Source organism: Dryobates pubescens, chromosome 4 (genome assembly GCF_014839835.1).
Source record: "Dryobates pubescens isolate bDryPub1 chromosome 4, bDryPub1.pri, whole genome shotgun sequence".
Lineage (NCBI taxonomy): Eukaryota > Metazoa > Chordata > Aves > Piciformes > Picidae > Dryobates > Dryobates pubescens.
In genome coordinates, this window is record NC_071615.1 from 12940727 (window position 1) to 12957906 (window position 17180).

Sequence of the window (17180 nt, forward strand, 5' to 3'; positions counted from 1 at the left end):
TTTTTATTCTCTTCCCTCTCCTCATCCTTTGCTTAAAATATCCCAGCCAGCAGAATGGATTTACATTTTCTGCTCCATAGAACTTGATAAGAAATATCGTGTTTTCTCTGTGGAAAGTGCCCAGAACTTGCCTGGCCCTGCTTTGTAGAGGAATCATAAGCTCTGCACCAGAGGGAATTAGGCAGTAGAATCAATATATTTGTTCTATTTTTGTCATGCTACAAAGAAGTTTAGAATCTTTTAAACCAAGGAGGAAGTTTGACTTTTTTGTTTGTTCTATTACAGTGTAGTTTCCATTCTGTGGAAAGTAACATCAGCCCTGTGCTTTGCTTTCCAGTCAGTGTCTAAGAGGACAATGCCTTCATCTGTCCCTTACTTTGACCAAAGGTAATTAATGCTTTTAAATGGCTTGCCAATTTGATTCCAAAGGTCACAGAAGATCTGCGCAATTTGGTGAAGCTTCATTTATGAGGTCTAATTTTTCCAGGTGTAGAAGGGAAATTAAAAATTAAGTCCATTGTATTGTATCTACTGAAAAAGCACTGGTCTGGGGGTGGGGGGTCTATTTTCAACATTTTCCATTAGCAAAATTTTTAAAATACATTTTCATTGAAATGAGGCCTGCATTGTTCAGACAGCATACATAGATCCAGCATCATATGCATTGCTTTACACAGCATGATACCTGAGATGGTGCTTCTAGTGCAAATGCTCCCTGTTAATGTTCAGTTCAATCTGCTGCTGATACTCAACACCATGTTGCCATCATGCCAGCTTGAAGCTGGCTGGAGCAAAGTATCATAGGGCTTGAAGTTCATGTGGTAACATGAGAGGCTTCCTGTTCCAGTCGCTTCTTCCTGTTTCTGGGTTTGGGGTGCTGGTCTTTTCTTCTGGGCTGGCTGCTGCATGCTTGGATGGGAGCAATTGTTTTGTGGATGGCTACTGCTGCTGCTTCTGGCAGACATTTTGCTGTGCTTTTCTGCGAAGAGACTAAGGTCATTGTGCATTGGATCATTCCCAGTAAAACTCTGTATCTCAACTCTTTATCTCAACCCGGAGGGTTTTGAGGGTTTTTTGTTACTTTCCCTCTCATGTCTGTGGGGAGAGAAGGGGGCTTGTGAGATTGAGCTTGTTTGGAAATGTGTATGAGATATCTGGAGGCTGTTTTGGGACATAATGTAAACCGTGTGCCTGCAAGACAGATAAATGCAGGCTGATTTTGAAGGGCATTCATCCCTGATCTAACAGTCTAAAACCAGTGTGAAGCCATGCTGAGCTTCAGATTTCTAACAAAACTTTTGTAAATTATGAGTAGATATCAAAATGCTGATCACTGTGGTATCAACTTGTTTGACGTTAGCAGGATGTTCTTCATCAAAATGGCCATAGCCAGATTATTGTTCATAAGGTATAAATATGAACCATTTTTAAACAGATGCACTGATATAAACTCATCAACTATATAAAGTGTGTGTGCACACCTCCTGGGATAATTTCCAAGAGAATTTTCAAGGACATTTATGTGCTAGCTGTAGAAAAGATGCGGTTGCTATGCATGATGTCACTAGAAATCTAGAACAGCTGCTGCTGTGATGTACAGGGTGTGTTGCCATGCCACAGGATGTTGCAGGCCTCAGTGTTGGTACACATTAGCCTCCATCACTGTGTAGAGTAGTCTCTGATGCCTATCCTTTCCAGGAACATCCTCCTGGTTTTGGCATTTTTCTCTTGACTGTATAGAGTATGGGAAATTGCCTTGCAGCATTGCAAACATGAGCATAGAGCAAGTGTGTCCTGCAGTTTGCTTTCTTTTTTATTCTTTCACTTATTTGCTAGACAAACCATGGCTGGTGGCACATTTAGCATGTAAGTAGAAGTTCTTATTAGATATAGCTGGATGTGTTCTTTTGGTATTCCTTATGAACCAAGTTGGCTCTTAAACAAGAATACCTTTAAGATACCATTGGTTTGGTAAAGCTCCTGTCCACAGCTTCAGCTAAGGAGATGTCTTTGTCCAACAGGCCGTGGACAGCGTTTGTAACTTAAGTTGCATGGTTCAGCACCCTACACCTGATAGTCTGTGGCAATGGAGTCTGTCCTTGCCTCAGTTTGCTGGTTCAGCCAGCACAACTTGCAAACAGGGAGAGCTTCTCAGAGGTCCTTCCAAAATCTATGCCATTATCTTCTGAGTTTACTAACATTGCTCTTCTCTTAAGGGGAAGCATCTTTTTTCTAAATTCCAGGATGAAAAGATTTTGCTGCCTAACTTGACACATGAGTTTTGCTAAAATAGCAATTACTTTTGTGAGGAAATGGAAAATTCCAAACAATTGGTGTGTGCTCCTGAGCTCAGGAGCCATTAATGTGCTATGTTGCAACAGAACTGACATGGCTAAGGGGGATTTTAGGGAAGCTTTCATAGGCAAGCATTTTTAGCAAGCTAAAGAGAACCAAAGCATGTAAGTTATGTAAAAGAAAACAAACCCAAAAACAACCAAACAAAAAATCCAAACAAGCACAAACAAAACAGGACAAAAAGCTGCTTTATTAGCTCTTGGGCAGAATAGGAGCATTGACTGTTAATGAACAACTTGCCTTTTATTGACCAAGTTTCTATTTATTTGACTTACTGGTGAAACAGGGCAAAAAATAGACCTAAGAAACTGTAGAAAAATAATCACCTACTATAATATTGCCCTGTTATCATGAGTTCTGTGTAAAATAACCATTGCCATTGGAGGGATGTTGTGAAAGAAAGATGCCATCTATCTGGATGGACTTGTTCTGTGGGATTCCCCACAGCAGGCAGTTTTATCACAGTATCTGGTTAATTTTCTCCTGTACATTGCAGATAAGATCGCCCATGGGTCCAGAGGAGCCCCTCCTTTGGTGAGTGTGAAAGTCACTTTTTATTTCCAGAGTGTTTCAGAACAGTGGAGATGTTCAAGAAATGTGTAGCCATGGCACTTGGGGCCATGGTGGGGTTGGGTTGCTGGTTGGACTGGATGATCTTGGAGATCTTTTCCAACTGAAAGAATCCTGTTGATTCCTGTTGATTTTTTGTTTAGGAACTTCTAAAGAGATGAAGTTCTGGTTATGCAGACAGAAGATTATTTGCTGTTCTTTGCCATATAATGGCAACAGTAGGCATTCCCTGTAATTAGCCCATTTTAATTTCATGTTAACAATTTAGAATCCATTCATATTACATTTTGTGATTTATCCTTATTACAGATGGATATGCAGCAGAATGTATGTAAGGTTATAATTGATACGTGATTCACTGGAACCATTAAAACAAAGTTTCAGCTAATCATCTCCTCTGATGAACAATGGGTTGCCATAGTGACATACGCATTGCTGCTGACCAGATTTATTAGTGTTCATGCTACTGCATATCATGCTTTAGACCCAGCTGGTATCTGAGCTCCACACAGCCTCTCACTCACTGTCCCCCCCATCTCATTGCCTGGTGGGATGGGAAGGAAAATGGGGAGAGAAATGAAAAACCCAATGGGCTGAGCTAAGGAGAGTTTAACAGAGCAAAAGAAAGGGAGAAGCAGCAACAGTAGTGCCAATAATGATGATGAAATAGTGTATAAAGCAAGGGATATGAAACGCGGCATGTGGCATCGAATCTCCCTTTGTTAGCTATCCTGGTTGTGGGCCCTCCCAGCTTCTTGTGACAATTAACCCCCTCCTAGCCAAACCCAGGACAGTGCATGAAGTAACAAATGACTGGATGGGGATTTGGCCTTTATTTTCAAGTGTTAAGCAACATAATTTTAGGTTTGTGATTATGCAGCAAAGAGTGTGCGTAGTGAAAGGAAAATCATCTTTGAATACCCACACTTCAGGTTTTCACTGATGCCACTGTCACAGCACCAAAATGTGATTGTTCTCCTCTTTACTTTTCTCTTCATCCTCTTCTATCTCCGTTTAAGCAAAGTGCATAGAAAGTTGTACAATGCTCTAATGTGCAACAAGGTAACACTGACCTTCCCATTAGGGGACAGCATTTGCTTGACAGAGTTGGTCCTTAAACTGCTGTTTAGAATGGCAGATGAGTAATTTACCGCTTTGGCCAGATTAGTAGTCTCTTTCACTGTTTCAGTGCTGTGGAAACAGGCAATGTCATTATCCCATAGGTTAAAAAGTAAAGAAAGAAACAGCTTTTCTCTCCACAACCAAATTCCCAGCCAGACAACCAAGGAGGCTTTGCACTTTGAAGTGTGTTAATTCACCTAGCCAGCAGGAACCTTTAGCTTAATGAATTGTTACCATTTCTGTAGACACAATGCCAAAGCAGTTACCCAAAGCAGTGACTAGATGTAACTTCCAGTGATCTAGTCAACCACTACATTTTGTGAAATGAGACTAAGTGTGGGAATGATTTAGTTATTTTTAGCAGAAATTAAAACCACCAAGATGCATTAACAAAATAGCATGGTGATTCATGACCTTTCCATTGTATTGTGCTGAGTGTAACCTAGAATGGAGGCCTGCAGAACTCTAGGCATGTCTAGATTGGTTTCTGGTGTCTAAGTAGACTGAAGTTGTGTGTAATTACCAAACCTACCAAGTGCCAAAATGGTGACTGTCACTCATACTTCTGTGCTTCCACAGAGTGCAAAGCCAGCATCAGAAGCCCCAGTATGTTCCCCTCTTTCTGGTGGAAAGGATAAAGATGGTGAAGAGGAGGAAAATGACTATGAACCTTCACCTGCTATCATACCACAGCTGAAGGAACATAGCAACAAATCTTCACCTGTTACCACGCTATATCCATATGAAGATGATGCTGAATCTCCACCTGCTATTGCACAGTGCCCAGATGAATATGACAATGAACCTTTGTGTATTGTACTGGAGCCTGAGTATGGTGGCAATGACTCTTCACTGTGGCTGGAGGAGCATGGCCATGAATCTCTACCTGTTATCACACCACTGCCTGAAGAAGAAGACAATGAATCTTCACCTGTTATGGCACCAGAGCCTGCACATACAAAATCTGTAAGTCCTATCGTTCATCAGCATTGTATTTGGTGTAATCAGAGCAGCATGTTTCTGATAAGACAGCATTTGCATGAAGACTCTGAGGGCTGGAGTCCCACCATGATATAGTGCATCACCCAAGCCACTGACCCCAGGAAATTCTGCTATGACTTTTTATATTTAGTCATGAGTTTCCTGTGATTCTAACAGGGCCTGTGAATTAGTCACAGTATCAGATAAGAAGTGGCATTGTATCTTTGGATGCTGCTGGGGTAAAAAGGAGCAACTTTATCCAAAGTGTCTGTGTAGGCTGTCACTAGTGGAGAAAGTGGTTGTTGGATGCAGATCACAACCTTGCAGAATACATGGGAGAAACTGTCCTCTGGAGGTACCTGTCCCTCTCCACATACTCTCTGAATAGCTAAATGAACAGATTAGACCATGCCCTTAACTATTATATGACTGAAGTTTGATGGGAAGAATCCTGCACATCTCTGCATTGTAAAGAGAAAGAAGGTCTCTGAAGGACTAGAATGAATCCTGATGGCTACTGCCTAAAGCCTGAAATACTGATGAGAAGCCAGTCCAACAGTTAAGATCAGAAAAGGGAGATGCTACCTGCTTCTATTCAAGATACTTACATACAAACTAAAGAGTCTTTTGGATACCCATTAAGGAACAAAACTGTGGGACCCTGGACAGATCTATTCCTGTATCTTTGCTACACAGAAAATTCCTTGTTTCAGTCACCTTTCAGAAAATCAGTGAAAATTAGAAATGTAACCAGCTATGAATGCATCTAAAACTGGGCTTTCATTTTTGCCAGTTTAATTTGAGAAGTGGACAGTAAACCAAATCAGTTTAAGAGGTCTGGATGTGGCAAGCAGCATCCTCCTAATAGTCTGAATTTGAAATACCTGTTCTGGGCCATCTCTATAAGACACCTTTCTGACTCAAAACAATTTCTTGTCACAGATCTGCACATACTCTGCAGTCAAACCTGCCCTGTCTGAAAACTGTGAGAATTCATGCAGAGAGACAGATGAGCAACCAAAGAAATCTCAGATGACACATGAGGAGATCCTAGAGAAGCTGAGTATGTATTCTGTAGTTCTTGTCTGATAAAGCAGTGAACTGTACTAAATATTAATTCTCAGCTGAGTGTCAAGAGTCCCTTGCAACTCCCTTATACAAACTGTGATTGTACTTGGAGAAAGTGAGAGAGCATGCTGGGTATTCCTTCTGCTTCTGAGGGCAGCTGTGACCAGGCTGGGTTTGCCTGAGCTTCCTTCTATGCCAAAGGCAAAAGCAGAGATTCTTTCTGGTTGAGCAGAAGGCTGTGACCTGATTTTTAAGTGAGTGTCTTTAATTTTGTTTCTTTCAGGGAGCGTTGTGAGTGTGGAGGATCCCAAGAATAAATACACTCAATTTAAAAAAATTGGCCAGGGGTAAGTCCAATCACAGTTACTTGTACAAAAACAAGGGCCAGGTCTTTTGTTGATACCACATGAGGTGTGAAGTTGGGCATGCTCCAGACATCTTTAGACACTGAGTTTGGACTCTCCTGTCCCTCAGTACTAGTCAGAATTTAAAACTGTGGGCAGAGAAAAAAATTAATTGAATGTCTCAAAATAATATGTCTGTGCTAGAGAAAGGAGAAAAAAACATTGCCTAAAAGAGCCACTTCCCATCTGATAGTTGTTAGATAAGTAACAGCTTCCAATATGGCTTCAAATATTTGTGATCGGGATTGTTAACTACCTAGTTTAGAAGCTGACACCAGAGATGACATAATAATCTCTCTTTTCTAGCAGAGGGAGTGACCCCCAACAATTCAGTTATAAACACAGTGTCGATGCACAAAGCACATGATGAGAAAAGGCATCATCTGCCTATGATGCTGCTCCCTTTTGAAATCCAACTTTGCTTACAGTAAATAGCTTTGATTGGAAGTATTTCCTATGTGAGGAGGCAAGAACAAGGGAAATTACATCGAAACTAAGTCTCTGGTTTGTATTTGAAATGCAGAATCCCTGCTTGGATTGGTCCGAGTTTCCTCAGCTGTGTTGTAATCCCAGGAGGGCAGGTGCCATTTGTGTAACACCAGGGTGATCACACTGCTGTCACTGTGACAGAAGCTGTTTACTGACATGAAGAGATACTTTTATGCCTTAACTGTCTGTGAGGTTTGAACTCAGTGTGGCACATTGCTGGCCTAGAACTGACTCCTGCTGTGAAAAACCAAGCATGCTCCTGCTCTTTCTCTGGAAGGTTTTATCATAGCTAAATCCTTTTTGGTACAGCACTTGTGGGAAGGGCTTTCTGCTCCATTCATTCTATCAGCCCTCCTCCTTAGATTCCAGCTTGCATTATACCTGAAGCTTTGGTTCTAACTGTAATTTGTAAAATGTCAGTGGACACTTGGGGCTGTGCCAGTATCTCAAAGGATGTCAGCTAAGGATGGGAGAGTCAGAATAAACCTGCATGAAGCAGATTATTGCTGTCACTACAAGAATAGACCATCACCCTCAGAATCTTTTGGCAGTCTTAGGAGTGATCTTTATCCAAGTGAGCTTGTACAAAGGTGCCTCAACAACTAGAGGAGTGTGCTGCTGTAACCAGCCCATGACTGATGCCACAAGCCAATTTAGAGTGATGGGAAAGATCCTATAGAAAAAATAATTGCAAAGATAATGAAAGACGACAATCAGGAGGAGCCAGACTGCTCCACCACTTTTTCTTTCATGATGGAATTAGGTTTTACCTTGGATATCCTGCATGGCAGAGGGCTGGTGGGCTGCTGCACTGTGTGCTGCTGGATGAGGGAGTAGATGAACAAAGGTGGTTTATAAACACTACAGGCAATGGAGATTTCTTGTCTGGGCTTGATTTCACTTACAGGGACTAAACCACTAAACTAATTTCTTTGCCCCTGTTTTGCTTCTAGGGCATCAGGAACAGTTTATACAACAGTTGACATCACCACAGGACAAGTGGTAAGCATCAACAGCCCCAGCAGATCCTGCAGCGCTTTCCTCTTAAGTGCAAATTGCAGTGGGGCTTTCAGGTCACCTGTACTGCAAAGGCTGTTCCTCTGAAGCACAGACTAGTGTCAGCGGGCAAAATCCATCAGCTGCTCTCTTCAGCCTCTCAGCTTGCTCTTTATGGGCAATGTAGTTCTGTGCTGCAGTAACTGGACACTTACTGTGGCTATCCACTTTTTATTAACCATTACACACAGGGACTGACTAATGCCTGAAAAGGTGCCTGCAAAGGTCCTGGTCTCATTGCAATCAGGAAGAGCCTCGGTGCTCTCTGTGCTCAGGCTAATAGGGGCAATTTAACACTAATTTCCTTTTCCAAGATATATTTTTTGAATATATACAAACCCTGCCAGAAAATCTGTCTGGAAAAGCAGGAATGAGAGCAGAGGGCTGGTCTCTTCTATGCCATGTTGAGAGCAGGACTAGACAGAAGAGGTGACTGCCCACAAGACAGTTTGCTATAGCTCAGCTAGGGCACTCCACAAACACTCCCATGGTCATTCTGATTTTGTGTAACATACTACTCAGGTTAATGGTTTTAAATGTCATTTCAGGTGGCCATAAAGCAAATAGATCTCTATCGACAGTCCAGAAAGGAACCTATTCTTAATGAAATCCAAATCATGAGGGGAAATCAGCATGCCAATATTGTGACCTATTTAGACAGGTAAGGAGTTCTGCTGTTATCTCATCTATGTTCATCTAGATACTGCAAGCCAAAGATTAAGTGGCAGAAAATTGAATGCCTATTCATTTTATTCTGTGTTCATTCAACATTGACCTGGAAAGGAAAATCCACTGTAGGCTTTTTCATAAGGTAGTTTTATCTTTGCACATTCATCTCAATGCCATTGTTTTCTTCTTTCAGCTACCTAGTCAATAATGAACTCTGGCTGGTTATGGAATATTTAGATGGGGGTTCATTATTCAATGTTGTTACCCTGGTATGCATGGATGAAGGACACATAGCAGCAGTCTGCAGGGAGGTAAGGGATCCCATGTGTGCTTCTCATTAATTGAACAGGATGGTACTTCTAACATAAGCAATGCCATTTTCAGAGCCTTTGTTTCTCTGTTGCTTTTAACATATGGAGAAGAAACAGCATCTTAAGTGAACTGCCTGCCAGTGCTTCTTAAGAACTGTACTTCTTAAATTCAGTTGTTACACTCTTGTATACTCTTATTGTACTATCTCTTAATTTTACTTCTGCTATTCTCAACTTTGCCTCTTTCAGCATTCCCATGGAGTGTGTCTGTATTGCATTCCTTGCCTGTAAAAGCAAACATGCTGGTGGCAGAATTTTAAAATAACTGCAAAGAAAACCAGACTCATTTATGACAGGCTTCATCTTGGAAGGATAGCGTTCCACTCAAAATGGTGTTTCCTTCTTACAAACAACTAACATGCTATTGCCAAATCTGGTGTAGAGCCTAACCATAAAAATCTTTGTTATGCAACCTCCCACCTGAAAGAGATTCTCTTCATAGTGAAGGAAGGGACCATTTCTGTTCTGTCAAAACAGAGTTTGTCATATAGTTGGAGGCAGCACACTCATTGCAGCAGCAGTCATTCTGTCTATGCTTTCAAGCGATAGTCTGTAACAGTTGACATTTCTCTTCCAGAAGTTCCTGCACCTGCATTTAGAGCACTCTTAATAGTGTTGGACCAGCAAGCTAGGCCTCTTGACAGCACAATATTCCAGAAATTAAATCTTCTAGAAACATTCCTTTCTTATGTGATGAAATCAAGCAATTCATTTTTACCCTCAGGTTTCTTTTGTATTTTTTTAGTGCCTTCAAGCACTGCATTTCCTCCATTCAAATCAACTGATCCACAGAGACATCAAAAGTGACAATATCCTTTTGGGAATGAACGGATCTGTCAAATTGGGTAGGTATTGGTCAGGCACAGCATTCCCAGGATGTGGTGTGGGGGTACTTTTGACTGACTGCCAGTGACCTGAAAGGGATGTCTGTGGTGGTGCACTGCTGCAGCTTTAAGAGTGCAGTTCCAGTGTGCAGAGAGATGTAGAAAGGAAAAACAGTGTAAAGAGTGGCTTAGGTTTGGGTAGGTTCTTTCCAGAGTGAGGGAATTGCAATCTTTTGCTTAGTTTTGGCTTTAGCAATACTTGTTTTTCTCCTCAGCTGATTTCGGCTTCTGTGTTCAGATTAACTCCAAGCAGAGCAAACGGAACACAGTGGTTGGGACTTCATACTGGATGGCCCCAGAAGTGCTGGAAGAAAAGCCATACGGCCCCAAAGCAGATGTTTGGTCACTTGGGATCACAGCAGTAGAAATGCTGGAAGGCAAACCTCCTTACTATAGTAAAAGTCCTCTCAGGGTAAGGTGCAAATAAATAGATATCATTGTCTTTCTCATCTGTCCCCTGTTTTGTCTCCCATGAGACAAAATCCCAATCGCATCAGCTTGAACTAAGTTCCACCAACACCTGCTTCTAAAAATGTCACTGAAGCACCTAAGCACATCCTGTAGCTTTGGTTACATTAGTCGGAGAACCTCAAGGGTGAAGTGACATGTTGCCAGTGCAGAAATGTGCTGTGCTTGAAATTTCTCCTGCAGTTTATTACTATTGTATATTTTAGGCATGTTTTGCAAGTTTAAGTTTGAATAGTTCAAAATATTTCTCTTAGGTTTCTAAATAACAGCTTGCCAAAGCAGGATGAACTCATGTCTCCACGTGTTAGCTGTTGGTTACAAGTGAACCTTTTTAGATACTGCTCACAAAATTGTGTTATAATTCCTTGGCCTGAGGAATATCAGATAGAAGGACTTGCTAAGCTGTATGAACATTGTCAGCTGCGTGGAAGTGAGGGTCCTTGACTTTCCTTAAGAAAGGCTAGATGCTCTTGAGGAGGAGAAAAGCTGGAATTTTGAAGTGTCTGGATAGGCTTGTGTGCCCAGAAGGACCATGCCAGACGTTTATGCACATCATGGAAGAGAATTCACAGAAGATTCAACACAGATGAATACTCTCAGTCCTTAAGTAACACTATATGTTGTTCCAGCTCTTCTCTGTCTCTGAAGATGACCATGAAAACATGAAGCAAGTATAACAGATTTAATGTTATCTTTCCTGAAAAAAAAAGCCAAATGCCAAAATTTTCTAAAACAGGGCTTTAGAGAGATAAACTGATGGCTTTGAGGTTATTTCTTGGTATAGGGACATCATCTCTAGCCCTCTGTCAGGGAAGAAACTGCCGCTGGAGACTGGACTCTAAAAACCAGAGAGGCACCTGTATGAGCACATGTGGGTGTGAAAGAGAGATGAAGTCTTGTGCTTCCTTTTTCTCTAGGCCATGTATCTGATAACTACCAAAGGGGCACCAAAGCTGCAAAACTCCAAGCAACAGTCTGCTCAATTTTCTGATTTTCTGAACTGCTGCCTGGAGATGGATGTGGGCAGGCGAAGTTCTACCAAGGAACTTCTGCAGGTAAAATGCCAAGTGACTGCAAGTGAAACAGCTACACTATGTAACAGTTTTCTCATTACCTACACTTGAAGACATCAACAGATCCTCCTCATATTAATCTCCCATCTTGGTGGTTTTCAAATGAAAAATAAGTAGAATCACAGAGTGGTTTGGGTTGGAAGGGACATTTAATGTCAACTAGTCCAACCTTTTTCAGAGAGCAGGTACATCTTCAAATAGAGCAGGTTGCTTAGAGCTGGAATGTTTCTAGAGATGGGGCATCTACCACATCTCTGGGCAACCTGTGCCAGTGTTTCACAACCCTCAGCATAAAAAATGTATCCCTTATTTCTAGGCTAAACTTCCCCTCTTTTAGTTTAAAACCCTCATCCAATATCCTGTTGTGACAGACCCTGCTAAAGCATCCCTCCCCATTTTTCTTATAGGCCCCCTTTCTGTACTGAAAAGCTGTAAGATTTCCTGGAGCTTTCTCTCCTTCAGACAGAACAACCTCAACTCTCCCAGCCTGTCCTCACAGAGGAGGTGCTCCAGCCCTCTGACAGTTTTTGTAGCCCTGGTAGTTTTTTATTTTGTCAGTATACACGGTTTTACCTGGTGGCAAAATATCGCTAGTGCAATGATACCAGGCAGACACTGCTCTCACTGCATCCCAGAGCTGAGTCCATCAGCACTCTGTCACTTATCTCCTGGCTCTTGTCTGGTGCTGAAAACCTGTACCTCAGTGGCCTTCAGAAGAACACACGGGCCTAGGCACTACTGGCATAAACATTTCCTAGAGGTACTGGGGTTCCCTGAGGAATGGCTTGTGCACCTCAGCTTTTTTGACAATTAAAATAGCCCTGAAAACAGGAACCTAAGTGGTTTGAGTTTCCTGAAAGTAACAAAGCCCTGGGATAGCAAGCAGCATTCATAGAGCACTGGTAGGGTAGGGTAGAAATCTCAGCTAGCTGAAGACAACTTGAGAAATGGATTGATGGGATTATGGGCCATGGCTACCAGTGACAGGTGCAGATGGCCCCCTCACTCCTGCTTGTGCACATTCCTGGTGACCAGAGGAACACTGCTGGAACCCATGAGTAACTGAGTTTGGAAAGTAATGGTTCATTTCTTGTTTTTAACTCTGGACAGCATCCATTCTTAGAATTAGCCAAGCCCCTCTCCAGGCTCACGCCTCTCATCAGGGCAGCACAGGCGGCGAAGAACAGCAGCTGCTAGTGCTCAAAGCCAGCTCACAGCTGAGAACAAATGTCTGATTGAACCTCAGGTCTTGTGCTGCCCAACAGATGGACAAATGAACAAACCAGCGCTTACAGTCCTTGTGGTAGGAGGGAGATAACTCCCCTACTCTGTTTCCCTTCATTTCCTCCAAATTGTCTACCTTTGCTCCCCTCTTTTTTTTTCTTTTTTTTTTTTTTTAAATTTTTTTTTTTACCCTCCAGTAGTAAAATATGATCATTTATCACCTTCTTGCTTTCTGGCTCCTTTATTTTTACTTAGGTGAAGCAGAGCTTAAGACAGGCAGGTAATGGCCATCCTATTCTACAGGTGAACATATCTCCCTTGTTCCTTGTATTTTGGTTTGGCCTCCATGCCAGGTTCCCACACTTCTGTGTCTTGGTGTGAGTCCAGCTACTTGATACCACCATCATTTGAGCTCTGCTGAGGCTGCTTGACTTCCTGGCCCCCCTCAGGTGCCTCTCCCAGCCCAGTCATGGATCTCACTGTTGCAGCCTTTGTGTTTCCTTTGTATTATTTTGGGCAGTGATCATTTGCTGTTGTAACACACACACACACACACTCTCTCAGGAAGAACAGTTGCACAGTGTGGTCATCTCACATGCAGAGATCAAAGATGTGATTTCCCTGAATAAAGCTATGAGTAATACTTCAAGTCACAAGGACTCCTGTGTTTGGGCTTGGATATCTTGACAGAATGAAACTCAAGTAACAGCAGTAATATTTAGTGATGGAGCTCCACTTTATTGAAGGGACTTCTTGACATTGTACTTGTTTACTAGATTCTGTATTTATCTTTAAAATGTGATACAAACATGCTACATAATTTATTACATATTTTAGTATTTAGGAGCTTTATATTAATTCATGTGCTGCCAATGTTCTTGGAGATAGTGGGGCCAGGGAATCCAAACTAATATTTGCAGTATGAGCACTCCAAGCCTCAATTATTACTCTATTAAGTAAACAGCAGAAACTAAGCAGCTGTAGTGGAAACAGAGTCCTTAACACCCCTTAACAGAGCCTGTTTTGCTGCTTTAACTATAGACCTAAGCCCATCTGTGGGCACATAATATTAGAACTTCTGAGGAGTTGTTTGTTTGTTTTTTAAACAAAGCTGACAGTCTAGCCACTTGGTATCCTCGTATCTTTAGTGTCCACACACTGGAGCCAAGTAAAGACATAAATGTATTTTATTTAACATCTGGGTTTCTTAAAGAGAGACCCAGGACTGGAAACAAATATGAACTAACAAGTATCTGGGATATCTGTGTTCTGACAGTGCAGTTGCCCCTTGGGTTTGTTGTGTTAGCACACATGCACGGTGCATTAGCAGAACAAAACAGAGGAGCAGCTCCACTGTCTACATACATGTAAACATATATCTATATAGCAACATGATAATCAGTGACTGGTGCTTCCTAGAATGCTAGTGTCAGTTATGTTTTCTTCATTTCTCCCTGGAAGAGGGCCTAATGAAGAATTTCTTCAGGTGTCATATAAATGGAGAAAATCCTCTCATTTTTGCATTCCTTCCACCTGATTTTTGACGTTTTGTGGCTTGACTGAAGCAGAGAGTTTAAACTGAAGAGATGTTTGCATATTCCACATTGTATCTAAGCTTCTTCATCTGGACTTGATGATCTTAGAATCATAGAATTATAGAAAGCACTGGGTTGGAAGGGGCCTTTAGAGGTCATCTGGTCCAGCTTCCCTGCAGTAAGCAGAGACATCCCCAGCTAGATCAGGTTGCTCTTAAGGGTCTTTTTCAACCTAAATGGTTCTACGATTCATGACTGTCTCTGGCAAGAGTCCAGTAGTGTCTGTGTGCATCTCTGATGGCAAAGGGAATGGTTAATAGTTATTGTTATGTGGATTATTGTTGTAGAGAAACATTTTGATATGATGATTTGGGGTCCATTTCAAAAGGTTTTGTGCCAATATTTTGGTGGTTTTCACTGTGAGCCAAAGTATGAAGACAGATTTTTGTGAGTGCATCAGGTACCACCAGGTCTGGAAAGGAGGGCATAGATAAGTTTGGTATTTTAAGCAAACCCTTAGCAGCATTCCATTTCTTCTTTTGTCATACTTTTTCAAGTACAAGTACTTCTGAATTCAATTGCAGCCTTGTCAGAAGAGAGAGATGTTTGTTCTCTTCATAATGCAATTCTTGTGTAAGGGGAAACTCATGGCCACAGTTTTGGGAAGTTATATATGCAAAGATTTGAGAAAACAATTCCAAATTTTGTGACCTTTTGCTTTTATGGATTTGTATACATTTAAATGTCTGCAATCTTGAAATAGCCCTAAGCGTTGCTTCATTTTTTCAGCCACAATCTCTACATTTAGGCATTAGTGCTTAATTGAGAATCATCTGGTTATACTTCAGTAATTTAAACAATTGCACATATATTGTCAGTGTGCTGCAATTGTTTTGAAATTCACTTTCCATAAAAATTTTTGCTAATAAATAAAGTTTGTAGATTTGCATCAGTATTCAGAGGGTGTCCAGTCTCCCTATAGCTTGTGATATAAACTCCAGATGAATAGTCACAGAAGGATTTAAAAATAATTATTTAAGCAGTTCATTTTATGATGGAGCACAAACTAGGATCAGATCAAGACCTGAATGTGCAGTCCTCCAGTGTCCTGAAAGCCCTTACTAAAAGCAATTAGAAACTCTGTCAGCAACAAATTGCAAATGTGATTAGCATTAAATGGAAACAATTTATTCAACTGAAGATCTGATTAGTGACTGAGCTGGACAATGCAGATTTTCCTTCAGGAGTTACAATGCTACCACAGCCTGTAATTTAATGCTGATATGAGTTAATTCATTTCTCTGTGTAGATAATGTGGTATAGAAAGCTTTTTATAAACCAGACATATCCATCTTCAAAATTGTTCTAGAGGATTTATTGTTGCTGGCCTGTAGACTCTGTAGGAAATGCCTTACAGAACATTAGGGAAGAAGGAAGGTGGTAGCCCATTCACACTGACAGGCATCTCTTGTTTTGTGATATTCTTCGGTGGGCAGAAGCTTTAGGCAATACGTATTGCTGCCTCCCTTCCACGCCCTATAGGGACATTACAAATGGCCACAGTTTGTTTCCAGTATCTTCCCTTCTAAATTGCCTACTAGAGGTAAAGACGTAAGACAGTCCTAGTCTGAAAGCTGTAAGAAGGGGTAAGAAATGTGTAAACCTCTTCTGTAAGTTCTTTGATTGTTTTTGGTTTTAAGCTGTACATTCAGAACTATCCAGCTAAGGTGTGATAAACTGACCAAGAGAGAATATCTTAGCTGATGTCTTGTACAGTCATTGCTTTTATCTGTTTGATGAGTATATTAGGCTTCTCCAAAGCTGACTGCTTCTTTAGAAAGTTCCAATATGCTGTTAGGGCTACTAAAATTCTGGTATAGAGAGGGAAGTAATAATTTCATAGCATCTATCCTGGCTTTTTTCCAATTTTGTCCTCTATTTGTGACCCTTAATATAATAGCAGATCATCAGAGGGGTGTTGCACTACCAGCTGCAGCTGCACATTGTTCCCTGGTGCACTGTAATCAGCCTGTCTCTGAGCATTTCCAGAGAGCTCAACCTGAGACTTCTGTAACTTCACCACTGTGAGAGATGTCTTTCCATGCTGTAGCAATTGTTAACACCTGACAGAAGCTGGTACAGGTAGAAACAAAATTCTGATCTAAATCCACTGTATGGAGCCCTTTCTTCAGACACAGGAGACACAACTCCCACTAATTTAGATTAAAAGATACGTCATTGTTTTTAAATTGTACTCCATCATAACTAATGAATTCACATTAAATGGGACCCATTCCATTACCCCTAAGAAAAAATAATAATCGAATCTATAATAAAGTCTGACCTAATGCCACACTTCATTATATAGTACTGCAAAAGGTGTTCTCTGGGAATAGGCTTGAGACAACTGGAGTAAATACATTATTTTGCTCTCTGCCTTGCATGCAGGGTCATTACCATAATAAAAAGATGTGCTGTAGTTTCTTAGAATGGTCTTGGTAAGAGACTGGGAATAGGAATAAATGTGTCTGCAGGAGTTTCACCAATTTGTCTATTTTAATTCCATTTTTGTAAGCAGTTTTCATATTTATAACCAATCTGAAAAGTATTGACAGGCTGACATTTAATTAGAAAGCATGTAGCATAGCCACTGCTCCTTTCCATGGGGAAATTAGATGCTGATTTCACACTGATTTAACATTGCTCTTCCAGTCTGCTCTTGTAACTGACATTTCTGCCTTTCCTCTGGGTATTCAGTCTCAGTGTCTGAACTAATCAAGAATGGCTGAACATTGAAGGGTTTGGGCATTCTGGAACAAAGTATGCATACTCCAACTCAGGAATAATTGAATAGAGGATGTGTTAATAGTATCATATACAGTTATGGGGCCATGCATATTGATTCATAGGA

General features: G+C 41.1%; 1 protein-coding gene across 1 annotated transcript; it reads left to right on the forward strand.

Annotated features, from left to right (window-relative positions):
• The first annotated feature begins 4590 nt into the window (after positions 1 to 4590).
• Positions 4591 to 12707, forward strand: LOC104298755 (serine/threonine-protein kinase PAK 3). Its single transcript, XM_009898850.2, has 10 exons — positions 4591 to 5013; positions 5971 to 6091; positions 6380 to 6443; positions 7943 to 7991; positions 8594 to 8706; positions 8908 to 9025; positions 9831 to 9930; positions 10185 to 10381; positions 11355 to 11492; positions 12621 to 12707. Exons 1-10 carry the CDS (start codon positions 4591 to 4593, stop codon positions 12705 to 12707), a joined length of 1410 nt encoding a protein of 469 aa, XP_009897152.2.
• Positions 12708 to 17180: the final 4473 nt, after the last annotated feature.

Excerpts from the sequence above, each read along its gene's own strand:
- LOC104298755 (XM_009898850.2), top strand. The coding sequence starts at position 4,591 with ATGGTGACTGTCACTCATACTTCTGTGCTTCCACAGAGTGCAAAGCCA. Across the intron at positions 9,026-9,830 it reads TAGCAGCAGTCTGCAGGGAG|TGCCTTCAAGCACTGCATTT; the intron begins GTAAGGGATCCC and ends GTATTTTTTTAG. Across the intron at positions 10,382-11,354 it reads ATAGTAAAAGTCCTCTCAGG|GCCATGTATCTGATAACTAC; the intron begins GTAAGGTGCAAA and ends CTTTTTCTCTAG.